The sequence below is a fragment of the Erpetoichthys calabaricus genome, chromosome 2, assembly GCF_900747795.2.
Source record: "Erpetoichthys calabaricus chromosome 2, fErpCal1.3, whole genome shotgun sequence".
Taxonomy (NCBI): domain Eukaryota; kingdom Metazoa; phylum Chordata; class Cladistia; order Polypteriformes; family Polypteridae; genus Erpetoichthys; species Erpetoichthys calabaricus.
In genome coordinates, this window is record NC_041395.2 from 50729503 (window position 1) to 50752097 (window position 22595).

Below are 22595 nucleotides of genomic sequence, written 5' to 3' on the forward strand. Positions count from 1 at the left end.
TGGCGTTTAGCAGACTAGCCCCCGACATGCCAGTACATACCGTGATGAAGTCATACTAGTAAATTCTCTGTCTTCCAAGGTCCTTGCAACCCTCCCTTAAGACTTGTTATCACACTGCCTTCAATGGTATAGTGTGGTTGTCTCAACACATGTCTGAAGCACTGTAACTTGTGGGTTTTAATTTGACTTAGCAGTTTGCTTTCCCTTCTAGCCAGTCTGAAGACTTGCTCATTTGGTCATCAGCTTTATTCATGAGATTCTCAGCAACTTTATGATGCTTTTGTTCTTGAAAGCTTGGAGGTGTCCCTCTTCTTTCTTCAGCATCCAGGCCTCACATCCATAAGTGGCCAGACCAAGGCTTTCATAAAGTGTGGCTTCGTGATGGTACTCACTGAGTTGTTTTTCCATATCCTTTACAATGTAACTATCACTGCCATGCCTTTGGTCAGCCTTGACTTCACCTCATCCCCACAGTCAGCATCATCTGTTACTATACTCTTAAATGTTTGAAGGACTCCAACTGCTCCTGCAGTCTTCTTCTATCCTCCATCATCCCACATACTTCATCTGAGTTTGTCTTCATTACTTCCAATTTTGTTGCATTAATCAGCATATTATACTCAACTCAACACACCAGCTACTGTAGTGCTTCTGGTGATTGTTGATGGTCTGCCCACCAACCCTGAATCCATCAAAGAATCGTTTCTGTATCATTTGTTCTGCTAGGATGTTGAACAGACACAGACTCCTTTTTTGGCACAGAACCATACTAACATGAGATTGGTTGTCCTGCCAGCAGACTGCTATTGTTTGTACAGATTCAAAGCAGTTGGACCAGGTGGGGCAGGAAACCCATGTGGAGCAGGGTTAGCCAGAATTGGTCATGCCAGACCAATGGAGCACCAACAGCACCCCCGATTATAGGGTATTTTTCAAACTGAGCACAACACTTGCTGTCTGCGGGTTAATTGCCTAATCAATAAGTAACACGCCAAAGACAAAGAAGATGGGGGTGATGGGCATTCAAGCTGATGGTGGAGCTCACAATATAACATTTTTTGTGGCCAAATTAATCACAGTGTGAATTAATTTGGTAATTTTATATTTAGAGGGGTAAAGATTAGACACCAAAATGTTTGGCTCATCAAAATGTGAAAAGGCGAAAGTCAGTAATTACACTGGCAAATTGGTGTCTAAACTTTTAGGGGAAAGCAAAACCTAAAATCAAGAAACAGTCCTATTTGTAAGAAAATATTTGTTTGATTATGGAACTTTAAAAGAATTTGGAAAACATGTTTTTTTTAATTTTATCTAAAGCTTAGATGACAATCATATATAGGCTTGTCTTATATAAGACTGCTGTATTTGATGTAAAACAATGTAGATGGACAAGCAAACAGACATTGAACTCCCTAGAGACAGCTGCAATAAACCTGAAGTGAACGCCTTCAGCAAGGCAGTGATCGAAATATAGATCATAAAAAAAAGAACATATAAAAATGTTATTATCTGAATAACCAATATATAAGAAACACAAATAAATTATGTGACACTAAAACTGTCCTGAATCTGTCACCTTTAGTTTAATGTTTATAGTCAGACCGAGCTATTTCCTGCACTGATACACAGCACGGAGTTTCAGCAGAAGAAATTGCATACAGTTACTCCAGTTGAGCTGCAAATTAATACATTTAAAATTTTTTCAGTAAAAGTAGAAATGGAACTGAAATGAAACTGAAATTAAAATGGAACCTGGTATTATAAATCCTTATTTGTTATATCAGACAATTTACTTAAGGGAATAGCAGCTCGCTGTGAAGAAGTGCTCTCCTTTGATTTTAGTACATAACTTCAGATGAAATCACCATTGAAAAAGAAATGTGAGGATAATTAAAAAATACTTTAGAGCTACAACCTTTCAGTATAAACAAACAGCAGAAATGTAACAGAATTGTTTGAAAAATATCCATCCATCCTTTATCCAACCTGCTATATCCTAACACAGGGTCACGGGGGTCTGCCGGAGCCAATCCCACCCAACACAGGGTGCAAGGCAGGAAACAAATCCCAGGCAGGACGCACACTATGGACAATTTAGGATCGCCAATGCACCTAACCTGCATGTCTTTGGACTGTAGGAGGAAACCGGAGCACCCGGAGGAAACCCATGCAGACACAGGGAGAACATGCAAACTCCACACAGGGAGGACCCAGGAAGTGAACCCAGGTCTCCTTACTGCGAGGTAGCAGCGCTACCACTGCGCCACCATGCTGCCCATTTGAAAAATATGAAGGGACAAAATATAGTGGTTAATATCTGCTATTTCAAAAAAGCTTCCTAAATAAGAACATGGGGGCATGGATTAAAGCACACTAAGAATTCATTTTTATCTTTTCGTACAGAGATGAGGTATGTGAAGTTTGTTATCAACAAGGTTTGAATTGTATTCCACATGAGGCTGCTTTCCCAGATGAACATAAGATTAACACAAGAAATATGATAAACAAGAGGAGACCATTCAGTCTATCACGCTTGTTTGTTATGCTAATACAATACAATACAATACAATTTATTTTTGTATAGCCCAAAATCACACAAGAAGTGCCGCAATGGGCTTTAACAGGCCCTGCCTCTTGACAGCCCCCCAGCCTTGACTCTCTAAGAAGACAAGGAAAAACTCCCAAAAAAACCTTGTAGGGAAAAATGGAAGAAACCTTGGGAAAGGCAGTTCAAAAGAGAGACCCCTTTCCTGGTAGGTTGGGCATGCAGTGGGTGTCAAAAGAAGGGGGTCAATACAATACAATACAATACAATACACAGAATTGAACAAATCCTCAATACAGTATAAAAATAAAAATTCTAGAAGTACGGAGCAGAATTTAACAGTAGATGATATCACATGGGCGGCACGGTGGCGCAGTGGGTAGCGCTGCTGCCTCGCAGTTGGGAGACCTGGGGACCTGGGTTCGATTCCCGGGTCCTCCCTGCGTGGAGTTTGCATGTTCTCCCCGTGTCTGCGTGGGTTTCCTCCGGGCGCTCCGGTTTCCTCCCACAGTCCAAAGACATGCAGGTTAGGTGGATTGGCGATTCTAAATTGGCCCTAGTGTGTGCTTGGTGTGTGGGTGTGTTTGTGTGTGTCCTGCGGTGGGTTGGCACCCTGCCCGGGATTGGTTCCTGCCTTGTGCCCTGTGTTGGCTGGGATTGGCTCCAGCAGACCCCCGTGACCCTGTGTTCGGATTCAGCGGGTTGGAAAATGGATGGATGGATGGATGATATCACATAAGAAGATTAGGATATATTTAGGGTCCTGGAGACCAATAGCTAATAGCTAAGCTGTTCCAATAACTCATCCAAATACTCATTAAAGGTTAATAATAATAATTCTTTATTTTTATATAGCACTCTTCACACTACTGAAAGCACTTTACATAGTGAGTGAGGAGCTACTTCATCCACCACCAATGTGCAGTATCCAATTAGATGATACGACAGCAGCCATTTTGTGCCAGTACACTCACGCCACATTAGCTGTTAGATGGTGAAGAGGTGAGAGAGCTAGCCAATTAGAGACAAAGGATGCTTAGGGGGGCAGAATGAGTAGACTATGGAGGGCATAAGAATACACTTTACAAAGGAAAGCCCACACCTTGGTTTTACACCTCATCCAAAGTAAGATGCCATTTTAACAGCACAGTGTCCCTGTCACTGAACTGGGGCATTGGGATTCACAAACAGACCACAAGGGTAAATATCCCTTTTGGCCTGTTCAACATCTCTTCCAGCAGCAACCCAAGCTTTTCCTAGATAGTTTCCCTTCCAAGTACTGGCTGGGGCCAAACATGCTTAGCTTCAGGTGGAAGACCTGTTCTGTGCTCTTCTGGCTGTCAAGTCTGTGCTTCAACCACATGTATTGGTAGTTTGTTCCAGATTATTCTTTGCATAAAGAATTGCTTTCTGGGTTTGGACCTAAATATACTACCCCTAAATTTCCACTGCTGTCCTTGAGTATGTGATTCCCCCTTAAGTTGAAAGAATTCTGCTAGATCTGCTTTAATGGCTTTGAGAATTTTGAAGACCTAAATTAGGTCCCCACGCAGTCTCCTCTGCTCGAGACTAAACAGGTTTAATTCTCTGAGTCTATCACAGTAGGACATGTCCTTAAGTCCTGAGATGCACTTGGTTTCTCCCTTTGCACAGTTGCAAGTGCTGCTGTCTTTCTTGTAGCGTGTTGTCCAGAACTGCACACAGTACTCCATAAGAGGTCTCATAGTCTATGACATCTCATGATGTATATTTAACAGTCTTTAAGATATAACTTAACATTTCATTGCTTTTTTAGTTTTGTATGGAGTATCTAGAAGACATGTAGATAGATAGATAGATAGATAGATAGATAGATAGATAGATAGATAGATAGATAGATAGATAGATAGATAGATAGATAGATAGATAGATAGATAGATAGATAGATAGATAGATAGATAGATAGATAGATAGATAGATAGATAGATAGATAGGATAAGATACGAAAAGCAATTTTTAGTATAAATGATACCATATTTGATACATCTAGACACATATAAAGAAAAAATGATGGCAGCTAGGAAATGTCCTGGCACAAGTAAATGTACATGACAGTTCACTATGTGGGACTGGCACCTCACTGTGCTGGTTAATTCTTAGCACTCAATGCTGTTGTGAAAACATCCAACTCTCCACAGTCCTGATTTGGATAAATTGATTCCTGCCCTTACACTTCATTTTCGTCAGATAGGCTCTGGTTTCTCCAAAACTTTGTAGCATAATGAGTGGGGTCTGAAAATGAATGAGTGAATAAACTATTGAATGATAATGCTATGCATACATGAATGAAAGTGCATAATGTACAGTGCTACATCTGTCTCTCCAGTTTAGAGTCATGATGCTTTAGTGGAAGCATTAAGCACAAGGCAGGAATCAGTCCTGGAGTTGGCATCATTCAAGGTCATGGTCATGTAGGCTAGAACCTCCAACAGCAAAGCAGGAGCTGAGCCCAGTCATGGCATCAATTAATCACAGTACCTTCAAACACATCCACACTGGGCGAACTTAGAGTCATTAATTAACTTACCAAATGTCAAGTAAGGTTCGAACAGAGCAAAAATCCACATAGGCCTGAAGAGAACACAGAAGCCCAACATGGACTGTGAGAGCATGGCCAGGATTCAAACCCAAAACCCTGGAGCTATGAGGCAGCAGTACTTGCCATTCCTAAATGTCACAAAATATAAAAGTTCTCCTAAACCTTGGTAAACTTTTCATTATCTTTTCCTTTGTTTCTTCTATGAAGTATTGCTTTTATCAGTCTCTGATATTGCTGAGCGCACAGAGTTGGTAATTGAACTGTTGATTGTGAAAAAGTTAATTACAAACTCCTGCAATCCCCCTTATTTATTCTTTTCTCAAGAACACAGAGCATATCTATGTCTTAATACAAATTTAAGAGAATGTCAGCCTATGCACCATCAAAGAGGTTCTCTTGCTGTGTATATTGCTATTTCTAAGTGTACACCTTGTCAGCTATGGCAGCCAAACTTTAGCATAGCACAGAGCTCTGCATCTGGTGTGCCGAGAAGCTGCTGCTAGATTACCACGTAACAGTGTGGAAAATACAGACATAATAAATGGTAATTACATATGTTTGCCATCAACAGTACCAAAACCATCAGCACTTGTTTGACGTCAGAAATTAAATTCCTTTTAACTGGTGCCAAACAAACCCACCGCCCTCCCTCGCCTGCATTTGACTATTGTGAAGTGTTATACAGGAGGATGAAAAGGGTGCTGTGGGATAAAGGAGACAGTGACATAGCAGATCTGGGCTGTGAAAGTCAGCTTTTTTTTAGTTGAACCTTTCTAATCATGTGGTCATTTCTTCTGATATATTTAGTCATTTTCATTTGACTTTTATTTTAAATGCATAGAGAAATGATTCGGATCTTGGTAGAACAAATAGCTTTTCGACTGAAAGGTGAAGACTTGCATCTAACTAACTGCCAGTTTTTGGTACTTTTACAGTTGTATCTGAAATCAGTTGAGCCATCTTCAGACAGCACAATCCCAATTGGTCAGCAAAAACTGGCACGAATGCCCCCCAACATACCCCCTCCTTCAGTCTTCAGCCAGACTGTCCATTATGTCTCACACAGACAAACAGAAAAATGAAAGTACAAAGCAGTGTGTCAGCTGTAAAGAGCACTACACCTATGTTTTCTCGTGCTCAGTACATTAAAACATTAGACCTGACATACAAACACCATTGCTCCTGGCACCGAGCAGAGCATTCAGATAATTAAGCCATTAGAATTCATTTCCTTAAAAAAAAGATGATGCTGTGAAATGCTCTGTTGAGCACACCGGTTTCACACATGTGCAATCTGACCAAAAAAAAAAATCACATCCTCAAGCAGCACTCACTTCCTCAATTTCTCCATCGAGAATTCATGTACACAAGCCGGACACTTAAGCACTGAAGCAAACAGAAGCCCTGAATATGAGGGCACTGGTGGTCCCCTTAACCCTCTATAAGCCAGATCATTCTCATCTATTGGTTTGTTTGCCATCTGACAACAAATGTGGTAGAGAATCCTGCAAAACGTTAATATTTCTGTTAAATCATTACCAGATTTGTCTTGGCCATGTTCCAGTGCTCCACTAACTCAAAGCAGATGGTGCAGGTTTTATCGACTGCACCAAAGACATGCCAAGATTTTACCTCTTGCATAAAGTCACAATGCCAATAGAGCTGTAGAGGCCAACAAACGGTTTAGAGTGCAAGCCCATCTCAGCCCCTGCAAGCAATAATGTAAAGTTTGCATATGGGCGGCTGAATGAGGTGGAGGACTCGAAAAATGTAAATCAAAAAATATCCTGAAAAAAAAACAAATCATTACTGGGGCAGAATGGATAACAGACTGGCATTATATGGAAGACGGGTTCTGCCAAGGGATATAGCATCCTTGCATGCAGTCAGTACTTTAGGGTTCACTGCACAATGATGGAAGCAGAGAAGGCCAAATAGGAGGTCAGATTGTGTCCATTAATGTCACATTATGAGATTTTTTCAGCGATTTTTAGCCATAGCCTTCATTTACATAATGCTAGCGAGTTGGAGGCAGTCACGTAACATGATATTCCTAACAACTACCTCCAACTAGTCTGTGACTCACTCCAACAAAATCTAACGGGTTTGATCTTGTTTTCAGTTGTAGGGGTGGACTCTGTGTGCACGAGAACTGACAACCAATGAATGCTCATCTTTGAAGAACAATACATACAGTATAACACAGTGAAAAAGGAACACAGGTGTTTTGAGCTTCACCAACAGAAGTGTAGCTTGTCTGTCTGATGACTCATGTTCTACATAGCACAACAGAATGGAAAAAAGAAAAAATAGGGCCCAGAATGCAGCTGAACTCAATGTACCTGTTAACCGTTCATACAGCATAGGCTCCGTCATGTTGCACGCTATTGGCTGTCACCAAAAGGATGAAGGCACAACTCAGTCTCCATTTTCAATAAAAGTGACATGGACAGCGAATTTAAGTAAACTGACAAGGTCTGGCCATGACATCAGCAACTGTGGTCAGCAAATCTGTCATACCTCATGGCTATAAGTCACTTAATGTGATATTAGCTGAAGTTGACAGGTAGTACTAGAGGAAACTTCTTTGATCCTGGAGATAATTCTGGGAAAACCCAAACTTTGAGGCCTTAAAAAGCCATTTTCACCAGGGATGATTGAGTGTGACCATACTTATATTTCTGAGTCGCAGATATTGAACCCAGGTGTGGAGGTAAGCATTTTGGGCCCCTTAAAATGTCAGTTATTGGGTAAGACAGAAACCTCTGTGAGGTAGGACAACTAATTATTTCTCAATATTTCTTCCCTAGATTTGTTTTCTACTGTACTTGATATGGTGATAGGCACTGGCTTATTTTATTTGGTTGGCTGAGTTATGATATTAAACAGAAATAATGTTGAAAGCTATAATCTTATTGGTTGTAACTCTACAGAATCACTGAAACACACCTCACCTCTGGTAGTAGTGCTTGGAGCTAATAGTTTAGCTTGTGAGCATCAGCAGTTGCAGAACTGTATGTTTCACATCAGCAAAATCCAATGCTATACCATGTATTCAGCTTTAGCAAGGACAGTATGAGCAAACTAATGGCTATGATGTTCGTGATTACTTGTGGTGAAGAAGGTAGGAAAAAAATGATTTTATTATTTCCTAATTCATTCATTGCAAGGAATGTTATCGTGGAGTTGTACTGCATTTGTGTATTATTATTGAATCCAAAGCTTGATTTAAAACAGACTATAATTACATTGCAAATTATTTTGGTGTAAATTATGCAGTTTGTGGTATCTACTCAGCCTGTATAATGAGGTTATTCAATTGTCTCTGATGTCTTATTCAATGAGTCTATAGGTTGATTCAGGCTGATGGCTAGGGTAGGGAGACAAGTGTCTGATGTCTTTTCAAGTGTGCATGTCATGATATGGAGTTTTGATCAACAGAAAAGAGTGAGAGGCCTAAAAAATGGCAGGTGAAAGCAGGCCAGAAACATTTGGTGAGAAGTCACTCACTGCTGCTACTTCCAGGCTTCAGCTCGGTAGCTCAGAAAGATGTCGACTGGCTTTTCAGCTAAAAATAATAAAGGAATAAATCTCAAGGTAAGTCAAAAAGGCCAAACAAGAGAGTAAAAATGTTTAGAATATGGAGCTGGTTTTCAGTTTGTACCAATATTCATCACTGATATATACGGTGGCCGACAATGAACTCATATATCTTATTAATAGAAAGCAATGAAAATCTTTATAAAGAAGATGTTTTACATAAAATGGAAAAACACACAAAAAGCTCAAAAGAGCCAAAAGGATTTGCCAAAAAGCCATCCTTAAGCAAGCAGATTCCAAAAGCACAGCCTAAAAAGAATAATTAAAAGGCAGAGCAAAAGAAATAATAAAAAAAAGAAAACTCCTAAACAAAATACAATACTCACTCACTGCTCCAAGAAAACTCCCCTAATGAACCACACCTGCTTTTAAATGTAGGGGGTGGTCCTGTAGCTGAGATGTAACAGGTGGTCCTCCCACAAAACATGAGGAACATAATGACGTTTAAAGAAACATCCATCCATCCATCCATTTTCTAACCCGCTGAATCCGAACACAGGGTCTATAAATAATTCTATTGCTAATTCTTCAGGGGAGTCCCAAGGATCTGTGCTGGGCCCTTTTCTCTTTGTATACCACCTCACTAGGCCCTATCATCTGGACCCGTGGCTTCTCTAATCAGTGCTTTGCTGATGACACACAGTTGTACCTGCCAAGTACAGAACAAAACCATAAAATAACTCAAAATATACATATAAACTGCAAAAATTAACACACAGGCTTTATGGCCTACACTAGCTTATCAATTCAAAAGGAATAAAGGAACTGCTTAAAATCTATGGCTAAAATGACACAACAATGCTCCATTAATAAATTAATATTTCATTAACAAAAATTTCCACACAAAAGCAAAAGAATCATAAAGGTTTGTCTACAAAATTAGATCCGTCTATAATCCAAAAACCAAACACCAGAAATGACAGCCAAATAATAAAAAAAAAATAAACATTTAAAAACAATGAATTCAAAATAAGTCAAAAAACACCATTTGAGAACTACTACAACACCTCATGCCTTAGCAGGTCTCTCATATATTTAAATTTAGAGTCATGTTGGGGTCCTCAGTTGCAGCATTTCTGGGGAAGTGGGCCGCCTCCTTAGGTTTAACATACAAAATACACGGAGAAAAAACAGCAGAATCAACTTAACAGAGAAAATGATTAATAATCAAGGGAATATCTATTAGCAAATAATTGCAGTAATTATGTTTCTCTACGTAGGTTTTTGTTTTTTATCATGTGAAATTGATTTGTGGGAGTTGCTAACCATATTTGTTTTCACAAAGTTTATTTTTTGTAATTCTTTTCATTCCGTTCTTTTATGTGACTTCGGAGACATGTCACGTGGCTGGAATCAGCGCATTTGCGATATAAGTGGGAGTGAGGCTATAAATATGTCGACAGCTCTGTGTTTTGGTATCCCTTGGTTGAATAAACTTTAAAGATCTGTAGCTGTAGTTAGCTTGCAACTCAAGTAGGTCAAGTAGGTCAAGTGCTAGGTTGTGTTTCATTTACTGTATTTGACTTTCTTCTGACTTAGACTTTGATCTTTGGTTTGCCCCTGTGCTTTGTTCACTTGTATTTCTTTTTTATCTATTAATTTTGACCTGGTCTGGCCCTAACTACAGTTACTGTCCTGTGTTAGTATCTCCTGGTCTTTTCTTATCTCCCACAATACTCCTTGGAAATGCTGTCTTTGTAACATACAGAAGGATCATGAGTAACCCCGAGATAAGGAACTTGATGATGTAAATAATACATCTTTGGTGAAGAGCAGGCCCCTTTGAAGGAACAATTAAAAGGTTTTGTGATGTCATGCTGGCTTTGCAAAGCATCATTGGGGGCTGGGAAAAAGGGTTTGTCTGCAGTGCACCACTCCCCAAATCTAAACTGAATGGCTGAGCCATAGCTCTTCCAACACATTGGTCAAATCTGTACTTCATCTGATAACAACGGCGTAAATCAGAGTTAAGCTGACACTACTGCAAAGGCTCCTTCAGAGAAAAAGGTGCCCAAATGGACATTCATCATAGGCTTGTAACCTCAAACTGAACTCTGGGTGGATGTGATGGACAAAAGAAGGCACTGGATCTGTAACTGGTAGGGACTTTGATCAAATCCTCAAAGACTACACCTACGTTCGAAACTGACTGTATTCATCTCTTAGTTTGTTTGGAGGAGTTCAAAGCTGACGATCCATTCTCTTTGTGAGCCGTAAGCTGACAAGCCTCTGCTCTTTGGGGTGAAAAGGCACCCAAACTCTGCACAACGAAAAGCTCACAAACTTTCTTGGGCCTGAAAGCTACTCTTCATACAGCCTTGCACCTGGATGGCATGAACCTGCTCTAAAAATCCATCTCTGCCAGGCCAAAAACTCTGTGACAGTGACTGAGCCCTGTCTAGGAAGACTGAGCAGCAGTCATTATTTCAAAGGGGAAGGGGAAGGGGACTTCAGCACTTACACTCTTGTGCCAGAAAGAGTAATGCTTTATCCTATGATGTTGCAGAGGACACAGCACAGAAGCCTAACAGTGCCATATAACGCCACGAACAAAGGACCACATAACAAAAACCAAGAGTGCACTGCTACACAAAATGAGTCCTCCACTTGAACCTGGAGAAACAACACTTAACACCACGCATCATCGGGCATCATCCTTGAAGCCTTGGAATCATAAAACTGTGCTAAGATAAATTAGAACTCTAAATAGCCAGGAAACAGCCACCCACTTCTGTGTTATATGTTTGTCAGTCTCATATGTCTTGCATCTGGTCTTCTATGTCCATATATATACTGTGTGGCGGGTGGCTGGGGATCCTGCTCAGCCAGAACGCCTGGAAGGACCGGGAGAGGGACAATACCTCCCCTGGGCCACAAGAGGGCAGCTGCCCTGGTCTGCATGGGGGCCACGGGATCAGAGCTTAGAAGCTCAACCTTGGTGGGGTCCGTGGCCACCGCCAGGGTGCGCCCAGAGGATTATGGAGCCCTGGACTGCAGCACTTCCGCCACAACAGGAAGTGCTGCCGGAAGAGAGTCCAGGCGCACCCAGAGTGGTGTTCATGTGGCACTTCCACCACACCTGGAAGTGCCGTCAGAAGATCATCAGAGAGCACCTGGAAGTTTGGCAGTACAAAAGGGGCCGCCTCACTCCACTAGACGAGCTGGAGTTGGGAGGAAGAGAACGGAGCTTGCGTGTGGAGGAGTGAGGATGGCAGAAAGAGAAGAAGAGAGAGAAAAGAAGGGACTGAGTTTGGCTGGTTGGAGCATTGTGTGGTGTTGTTAAGAAGGAAAACATTAAACGTGTGTGTTTTTGGACATCTGGTGTTGTGTCTTCTGTGTATGTGGGGCTTTCTTACCACAACAGCTATTATATTTCTATAATCCTTGTGTTTACCAATAAATTGAATTATTCTGTTTCTTACACAAGTGTGCTTAGTTGCCTTGATGTAAGTCTGACAGTCAGGCCGCCTCCTACAGAGAAAAGTAAAGAAAAATAAAGTGGGACCCTCAATTTAATTATTTAATTAATTACTGGCATTGCCAAAGACAAAATGAATAATCAATTAAGCGATTGATTAGCGTCAATCAAGCAATCAATTCTTCTTCTCACACATTTCCTGCAGGACAAGAGAATTGATCAATAAGAGAGAGGGGTAGATGAGAAGGAGCACAAGAGGCAATATGCTGAGATTCAAACAAAATCTCCCTGAAACAATCCCTCTTCCTACTTTCATTTAATAGTAAAAGGGCCCTGATGTTTCCTCAAATTTTCAGCTGCCTCTGAGGAACGAGAAATTATTTAGAGAAATGTTGGGGCCCCCTCCCTGATTTTCAGTCAGAGGAAATCGCAATTAGAATTTTCAGCACTCCTTGGCCTCCATTAGTCACTGTCTCTTTACCCCCAGGTCCTGAAAAATTGTGGAGTATATAACATCTGTTTGATTAGCAAGTTTAGTAATATTACATATCTGCATTTGTGTAGCTGGTACATCATAATAAAGGGTTACCCCAATACTAGGCTGGGAACAAAGGCCAAGGCTTCCAAAATTAAAGCTCGACACATTTATCTTGAAAAATGGCAAGAATGTACAGCCAAAATTATGTAAACACAGACAAAACTGGTGCACACCTCTAAAATGTTTTAAACCCCAGCAGACTTTGTTTGAAATGAAGTTTGTAGTGACATACTAAAAGCTCAACCTCTACTTACTTTTGTTTGCTTCCCACTGGGGTATCAACTTCACAAAGTCACTCCGTTTTGCTTGAAGGTTCTGTCACATTCTTTCAATAGATCTCTGACAGACTAACCACATTTTTGGAAAATGTTTTTAATAACTCCCCAGGGTCGTATGATGGAATACCACAGAAATAATAGTCTCAAAAATTAGTAAAACACTGTTTTAAATTATTTATCTCCTTTTTTGTCTTTGCATTGTTCCAAATTTAATGTATGTTCTGCCAATGTAGCATGGATAGGCTGTGCCCCCCCATGACTATGAACTAGATTAAGCAGGTCTGAGAATATGTTATTATATTTTTGTGAGTGTTAACAATAGTATATATTCATTCTTTAGATCACATTTTTAGACTTAGCCATAACCATGTGTCCTTAATGCATATTTTGAAAAATGTTGCCTGAAATACTATCTGTTCAATTTGTGACTCAATGAACAAATCTGTAGTAGGCAGGGTGCAAATGGGCGCACTCTGAAATGATGAAGATCAACAAATGTGGACTTTTCTGTAAGATGTGGACTTCCACAGCTTCATGATGAGTTCCAGAGTTATAGGATGGAGGTGCTGCTAATTACAATACTCAGCATCATCAAAGACTGCCTGAGACAACAGAGTTGGGATTCAAGTAGGTTGCCATTATCAGAGAGCCCAATTTTTGCTCTCAAAGTAGAAGGTTTAGGAGAAGACATCAGAGTCAGAGCAGCTGCAGACAGGTCAAGAGGGAGGCCTTTCTGGGTAAGTGGATGTGGAAGCTGTGTGTATAGGTATTTGGGTGCACGTCTGCCCTGTGTGCTTCTGGGACTGATTGTACTCATTGGAATCCCCAGAGAGATTCTACCTGATCAGGCTTCCCAATTCACTGTAATGAAATTTTAATTCTTCAGTTTATTTGTGTATAGTGGTCTTCACTGAGTACAGGCTAAGAGCGCTGTAAGAAGTTCACAGGTACAGTAAAATACAATTATGAACATTACAAATTACTAATTACACACATAAATAATAATAATAATAATAATTCATTACATTTATATAGCGCTTTTCTCAGTAATCAAATGTACAGAATAGTTAAAACACACTTTAAAAACATGAAACAGAGAATTGAAAATAACTTGTCTGCACACATTTGTGTATCATTCTCAGACTGGTAGTCTTGCCGAATGTTTCCACAAATCCCTAAAACAGATGTTGCAGAGAGCAGTGGCATGGCAGAGATGGTGACCAGCTTCTTTCCTCCCCCTGTTTATACAGAGGACTCATAAAGTATTTAGATCCCTTCACTTTCTGCACATTTTACTGTGCTGTAGATTTAATTTTGAAGGGATAAATTTGACATTTTCGCCCATCACCCTACACTCCATAACCCATAATGACAAAGTGAAAACATGTTTTCAGAAACTTTTCTAAATCTATTAAAAAACAAAAATTGAAATCTCTCATTCACATTATTAATTGGAGCTTCTAGCTTGTTCGGTTTAATTTATCCTTGAGACATGTCTAGAACTTGATTTGAGTCCAAGTGTGGGAAACCAAATTCATTGGAACAGTTTAGAAAGGCACACACCTGGGCATATAAGGTCCTTCAATTCACACTGGCATGTCAGGACAAAAACCAAGCCAAGAAGTCCAAGGAGATCTCTGTAGACCTCCGCAATCTAATTGTGTTGAGGCCGAGATAAGGGCAAGGGTATAAAACTATTTCTAAAACTCTTGAGTGTTCCCTGGAACACAGTGGCCTCAATTGTGAACAGGCCCGGTCTTAGGTATTATGGGGCCCTAGGCCCAGGGACCCCCTGAGGGGGGCGGAGCCCCCCTGGAAGCTCTGTGAAATGCATGAAAATTAGACCAAGGAGTCGATCTGGGGCCCTAGGCGGTCGCCTACTTCGCCTATGCCTAAGGCCGGGCCTGATTGGGACAAATAATGCTGTAGTATATTTAAGTATATATGACAATTGCTCACTCGGACAATTTGTTTTGGGGGTCCCCAAAAAGGCGGGGGCCCTAAGCTATAGCTTGTGTAGCTTATACGTAAATCCTGCACTGATTGTGAACTGAAAGAGTATGGGCAAGAAGGGCCTTGGTCAAGGAGGTGACCTACTGTACAACCCAATGATCAGTCTAACAGAGCTTCAGAAGACCTCTGCTGAGATGGAAGAAGCTGTTGGAAGGACAATGATTAGAACAGAACTCCATCAATTAGGCGCATATGACAACCCTTTGCAGATTGCCAGGAAACTTTAAAAGACTCTGAGAGGGTGAGAAAGAAGATTGTTTAGTCTGACGAGGCAACAATTGAATTCTTTGGGCAGAACTCCAAGCACTATGTCTGGTGATGACTAGACATTGTCTTCACCTTCCTAATACCATCTCTATGGTGAAGCATGATGGTGGCAGCATCATGCCTTGGGGGGTACTTCTCAGCAGCTGTGACAAGGAGACTGGTCAGAATTGAGGGAAAAATGAGCACAGACAAATATACAGAGATCCTTCAAGAAAACTTACTCCAGAGTGCAGCCACCTCAGACAAGACCAAGGCAATGATGCAGTGGCTTCGGGACAAGTGTCTGATTGTCTTTGGGTCATCCAGCCAAAGCTGACTTAAACCAAATTGAGTCTCTGTGGAAAGGCCTTAAGATGGCAGTTTACAGAGGCTTCCCATCACTTCCAAATGGAGCCTAAGAAGATCTGCCAGGAAGAACGAGGTACACTGTCCAAATCCAGGTGCGTAAAGCTTGGTGAGAATTACCCAAGAAGACCTGAGGCCAAAGAGGCTTCAACAAAGAACTGAATTATGAGAAAATGAGAGATTTCAGTTTTTGATTTCTATTAGACTTGTAAACTGCTCTGAAAACATGTTTTCAGTTTGTAGCTATAGGTTATTGATGTAGACTGATGGGCAAAAATGGCAAATTTACCCTTTTAAAATAAAATCAACCACACAATAAAGAATATGGAAAGTAAAGGGTGTCCAAATAATTTCTGAATCCACTGCATACTGTATAAGGAGGCATCAATTGGGTTTTGCATATCTGAATTGTTGTATCCTATAAGGCAGATAAGTGAGAAGGCTTCTGGACATTGTACAGGATGTCTGAGACGAGTAATTCAATAAGCACAGAAGTGTTGTTCACCACGTAATGCAACCGCAAGACAGACTTGAGGCAGTCCAGTCAAAGCAGAAATGATTGTAATCACTATGAAGTAATATGCTAGTTTTGGTCGGGACACCGATTTATGCTGGTGGTCTCCACTTCCCAATCAAAACTGTTTATACATTGGCAGAGTAAGGAATAGTTAGTTATATTGAGACCTCATAACGTAAGAAAAGGAAGTTTTATCGTGCCAATATTTTATACGCCTGGTCTCTCAAAGACTGTGAAAGAGAATTATCATTGGGACTTCTGGGAGAACTCATGGAAAACCAGGAACTGTCATGGGGACAACATTACATAGTTCCAAAGAGGCCAGCTCCTACAATTACTTTAAATTAATCTACAGATCATGCAGCCCATCACAAAGGCACCAATCTCCAAATTCCATCTCATTAAGTCAAATTCTCTGTGGGCACTCTGTGGGGAACTGAGAAATTGAGTACCTCAGGTATTGTTCCAAACTTATTGCAGGTGGACACAAGGCAAGACAACTGGAAGTAGAAGGACCAAATTCCCACCCAAGAAGTTTGTGGAGCAAAGACATAGACTGCTCCATTCTTTAAAAAAAACAAATGAGCAGGAGAAAAGCAGACAATGACAGTTTGAATGTCTTCTCTTCAAGAGAAAGAATTCTGCTTATAAGTATACAAAGTTTAAAATACATGCAAACTGTACAAAAATATAACTGGATATATACATAAGGTGATCATGAGGTCACTTGTGCTTTTTGAGGATATCAAAGCTCAAGAGATGCTGTCATTATAGCTCATTTGATCATAGTCACTACCAGCCCAATTACTAGCTCCGCCCTCATCTGGCACTTACCATAGCAGCTGCGCCCATCCTTTCCCAAGCTGTACCCCAGAGAACAGCTGCAAGCCGGCAGTCCTCCAATCAGAGCACAGCTATGATCACATTGTGCAGTCAGACATAATGTGGCGCCACCTGTAGGAGAGAAGTGACTATATTTCAGATCAGTTTCTGCAAAAATGTCCTGAAGAGACAAACCTCCAATGATAAGAATTTCTATGTGGGAGGCAAGCAATAAAAGAGTGGATGGAAAAAGCATACAGACACTGATGTGGAGCACTGGTAGGAAATTCTGAAAAACTGAGACTTAAATCATAGTTCTGCTAGGCAGATTGTATGATGGCTGCCAACACGGAAATGAAGGAGGCTGCTTGTAAACTAACTATTCAAATGGTTACTTTGGGTAGAGAGTCAATGAGCACTCCACAGAGACCCCCCCTAAGTGAGATAGAAGCTGAACACACCAGAAACGCCCAGGCAGGGTTTCCCCCTGTAGCTAACTGTAGCATGATTGGATCAGAAGCCTATTGAGATGGTTTTGCCAGTTACAACCAATACCACCACAGAATGGGAGCAAAAAGTCAGTTCGGTCAGCTGGAACAAACATTGTCGCATTCAGCGTCCGTTTATCACGCGTCTGCTGAAGCCAGAGGTCTGTTTTTATGTTTTGCATGGAGCTGGAAAACTCTTTTCAATTAAGATATTTTTGAAATGCACAAGCCAGACCAGACAGGCAGCTCAAGCCAAAACCACAGGTAACTCTAGAGGGCCTCTGAGCAGGACGCAGGCTCTAAACATTCTGGATTTTTATGTTTCCATTTTGTAAGTTGTGTTCATATAAAGATCTCCCATTAAATAAAAAAAGAAAGATATGTTAGTAAAGGAAGGAAGAAAGAAAAATAAAAGTACATTTACAGTTTCATAGTAAACATTGTTGAGTCTGGATATTCTAAATGTTACATCATGCTGCAGAGGATATGTGATTGTAGCATCATGGGCAGAAGAAGTGTGCAGCAGCTAACGATGGAGCCCACCAGCGTGTATCAGCACTTTCACTAACTTCAATGAGTTGAGCAGGTGCAACAGACGTCAGGTGGCTTGGTTGGAAAATGTCATGTTACTATTATTGTACATTTAACTGATACTTTTGACACACCTCCTACCTGAAACACAACTTCATTTAAGAAAGCTGGGTGTTGGACACTCCATATTTGGATGATGCCTCTTTCCAAAGCAATACACACAACAGAGATGGAGTACAAGTGCTTACATTTTTTGTACAACTAGGAAGCGCTTGGAGACGAGGTCCTCGAAGAAAGGTAGTTCATGTGACGCTCACAAAACATTTCAGGATCATTCCACCAAGGGTGCCGCCATCTTTGTCATGACCTAACTGTGTCTATAACTGTTTTTTGCACTTGGAGTATATGATTTGTGTTAGCAATGAAACCAGTCAGGGGGTCTGTGCAATGTGCTTCACTGTCTTCAGATGTCACCACAGTTCTCCTCAAGTCAGCAATACCGCATGCTCATTCCATTGTTATTTTCTTGTCAGTGTTGTCAAGTGGCCAGGCTGCAGCTTGCTGTGAGAAGGACCCAAAGCCAAATAACATGGCAGAGTAAGTCCACACTTCCATTTTTTTGGTCATCTGTGACTTTCTGTTGTGCTCTGAGTGTATAATGTGTGTTTGCGCTGAAAATGATTAGTAGTGCAATGTGCTTCACTGTCAGCAGATGTCATCCCGGTTGTTTTCCTGTCAGCAATGTCACATGCTCATGCTGCTGTTCTTTTCCTGTCAGCCAGGATACACCAGTTGTATTGCTGCTGTCTTTAAGGGGGACCTGAAGCCCAATTACATAGGTGAGGTAGCCTGCACCTCCAATTCATGGGTTGTTTAACAGGTATCACATCATAAGCTCTCAATTAAGACCAAGATCAAGGTTCAAGGCCCAGTGATTTGTGAGTGTTTGCATAACAGACAGACAATTCTAAACATTATATATACACCTCTGCTATGGAAGGACCAGGGGAGTCAGTGTGGACAGAACACTACCCCCCTCCCCCCCCCCCCCCGAAACACTAGATGGCAACCCCCCCTGGGTGCCAGCCGTACCTCTTACTCCCGCAGGGTTTCATGGGAGATTGAGTCTGATACAGTCCTGTTGGGATATATATATATTGTAAGTTATGGCACTATATTGCGCCCAACCCGACACAGGTTCACACGTGAGGCATGGGTAAAATCAAATTAACTATTTATTGCTCTTCAGCTGGAGGGCACGTCTTCCCCATAATCCCTCCAGCCACAACACAGTCCCAAGCACTGTACACTAAGCAATCAAAGTAACACTTTCTCTTCCCACACCACTCCTCCCTGGCAACCTTGTCCTCTTCCTCCCGATTCTGGCCGCTGAGTGGTGGTGGCGGGCCCTTTTTATAGTCCACCAGGAAGTGTTCCAGGTGCTTGACCACCTGGTTCCAATTGCACTTCTGGGTGAGGCTGAAGATTTGTCCAGCAGGGCTCCGAGACCCATGCAGCTCTCCCTGGCGGCCACCCCAGATCCCCACAGGACTGTGGAAGAGTCCATCTCCCGTGGAGCCCTGTGGGAAACTGAGGCACCATCGTCAGCCAGGGAAGCTGCCACCAAGAGTCCCTGGGGAGGTATTGAGTGGCAACATGATTGCTCCCTCGGAACATATGTTGAAGGGGCATCCCAGCCAGTCATGGGACCCGGCCGTCCGCCACAATATATATATGCAACGATTTGAAAACATAGCTTTATCCCAGATTACATCCAAAATTTGGATACGCTATGTAGACGACACATTCGTCATATTAAGAAAGAACCAGCTGAATGAGTTCTACAATCATATTAACACAGTATTCCCTGCAATCCAGTTCACAATGGAAAAAGAAGTTAATCGACACATCAACTTCCTGGACATTTACATCAAAAGAAATAGTGACGCCACCCTGACCACAAGTGTTTACCGCAAACAATGCTACGCAGACAAGATCCTACACTACGCCAGCAACCACCCAGTATCTCATAAACGGAGCTGCGTGAAAACCCTATTTAAACGAGTCCACACGCATTGTAATACCAAGGAAACAAAAATTAATGAGAGACGCTATCTGTTTCAACTTTTCACCTCGAACGGATACTCAAAATCATTCATTAATCAGAGTCTACACAGCAGACACCAAAGGAATCAGCATACAATCGACGTAAATCAGAACCCCCACCCCACCTGGCATTCACTCCCGTATCACCATAATGTATCAAAAGGCACGGCACGCATCAGAATAGCACATAAACCCACGAACAATCTGCGCATGGTCCTGTTTAATGCTAAAAACAAGAAATCGACAGCCAAAACACGAAACGCAGTTTATAGTATTCCATGCAATTCTTGCTCAGCTGTATACATAGGACAAACGTCAAAAAAAATCTCAACACGTGTACAGGAACATCGCAACGCCGTCAGAAGAAAGGACGCACTATCTTTGATATATGCACATACTAAATCGACAGGACACACATTCAACTGGGACAACGTAAAAGTAAAATTTAAGGCCAGTACAAAAAACGCCAGAGAGTTGGCCGAGTCTTGGCTATCAGATGAAAACGCCATCAACAGACACTTGGACATAAACCCAGCATATGCCAACTTAAGAAGGACATATAAACAAACCCTCCCTCCCCCTTGATCATACTGGCTTAGTCACCGCCACCACCCCATACTGAATGTGTTGCTTTATATTGCCTTTGATTCTTGTAAGTCTAAGCATTATCCTCTGATGAAGACCCCTGATAGGGGTTGAAAGCTCAGGAATAAAACTATTTTATGATACGTGATTCGTTTTTTCTCCCTTCGTGGATCTCCAACTGCAAATATATATATATATATATATATATATATATATATATAGATTGGTGTACAATCAGGTTAAGGAAACCATGGTGATCCTCAGACTGGAGCTAAACTGTCTAATTTGTTGCTTCAGCTCACCATGCCGCAGTGCCAATGACACATGAACTAGCCCTACTATTGGAGCACACTGGAACACATCTACATGTTTATTGGGAAGCCAAAACTCATTCATTCACTCATCTTCTGGTTCAGAGCTGTGGGGATCTGAAGCTATTCTAGCATCACTGGATACCAGACAGGAAACAACTCTAGACGTGTTACCATTCCATCATGGGGCACACACACTATTCTCAGGCTCACTTGTATGGGGCCAAGTAAATCTAGCATGTCTTGGAGATATGGGAAGAAACTGGAGACTTGAATTGTTAATGCAATATACGGCATAAAATGACTGATAAACAAAAACAATTTTTATATAGTGCTAAGCTCCACAGTTGACGGAAAAGTGTGAGTCAGTGCGTTTACATGCACACACATAAGGTCATAACCTAGCAGCATATCAAAAAACACTAGAAATATACTATGAATTTTAAAGGATGACAGCAACTGGATGGACACACAGATACACTGATGCTTATCCTTTTATTAGACAGTTTATTGTGAAGTGGTGCATTTCACTGTGAATTCAGTTTTGCACAAACCGTTTCGCTCATCACTACTAACCCATTATTTAAAAGAGTGATTGGATAGAAAAGGTGCTGTAGGATTTGTAACTTGAAAGTACACTTTATGAGAAGGATTTAGGAGTCATACTGGACATAACTATCTGCATCAAGAAGGTGTGCAGAACCAACCAAGAAGGCTAATAGCATGTAAGGTTAAATAGCATGGTGTACCGAGTACAAATCAAGGGAGGTTATGCTTAAGCTACTTAGAAGCCAACCTGGACACAGACAGGCTTGACATCAATTTGCCACACAAAACACAGTTTATTTGCAAACAGGGAGCCTTTCATAATTGCTTCCCACAGCACAATGCACAGGGCAAAACACCAACACACAGTCCCTTCATGCCGCCTGTCCTCCTCCCGACTCTGGCCACCAAGTACTGTCTGCTGGCTCCTTTTACTTGTTACCCGGAAGTGCTTCAAGTGCTTGATGACCTACTTCCGACAGCACTTCCAGGTGTGGTGAAAGGATCACCCATTCAGGCTCAGGAGCAGCTGCAGCGCCCCCTTGCAGTGTCAACAGGGCTATAGACAACTCCATCTCCTGTGAAGTCCTGCGGGACTCCAAGGCACCACTGCAACCCATGGGGGCTGCCATCTAGCGTCCCAGGGTAGGTAATATTGTGCTTACACTTGCTGCCCCAGGTCCTCTCAGCGAAGAGGCGTCCCTTCTGTGACACTATGTAATGCACTATTGAGGCCTCACCGGGAGAACTGTCCAGAGGAGCGTGACTGAGAGGTATGAGCTATGAGGAGGATCTTTGTTTTCAGTTTAAACAAACAGAGATTAAAAAGGTGTTTTAAATTTATGAAGGGGGATTAGTATGCTGGATATCGTCTGTTACTTTTAAATTTAACTCTTTCAGCAATAATACATAAATGTTAGAAAGCTTTTCATCACACAGATACACATGGAATAAATGACCTGGTAGTGCGATAGAGAGTAGGACTTTAGGGACTATCAAATTTCAACTTGATGTTATTATGGAGAATTTAGGAGAATATGATGGGCAAGATTGTTGGCCTGGATGGCTTCTTCTTGTCAAAATCTAATGTTCTAAAGTACTTTGAGT

At 41.5% G+C, this 22595-nt stretch overlaps 1 protein-coding gene across 4 annotated transcripts in view; it reads right to left on the reverse strand.

The window, feature by feature from the left end:
• Positions 1-22595, reverse strand: part of LOC114645883 (uncharacterized) — a 235378-nt gene that overhangs the window by 160552 nt on the left and 52231 nt on the right. For all 4 annotated transcript variants that reach the window (XM_028793784.2, XM_028793783.2, XM_028793782.2 and 1 more), the window contains exon 5: positions 16934-17053. In XM_028793784.2, the coding sequence (XP_028649617.1) occupies positions 16934-17053 (120 nt within the window). The remainder of the gene's footprint in view (positions 1-16933; positions 17054-22595) is intronic.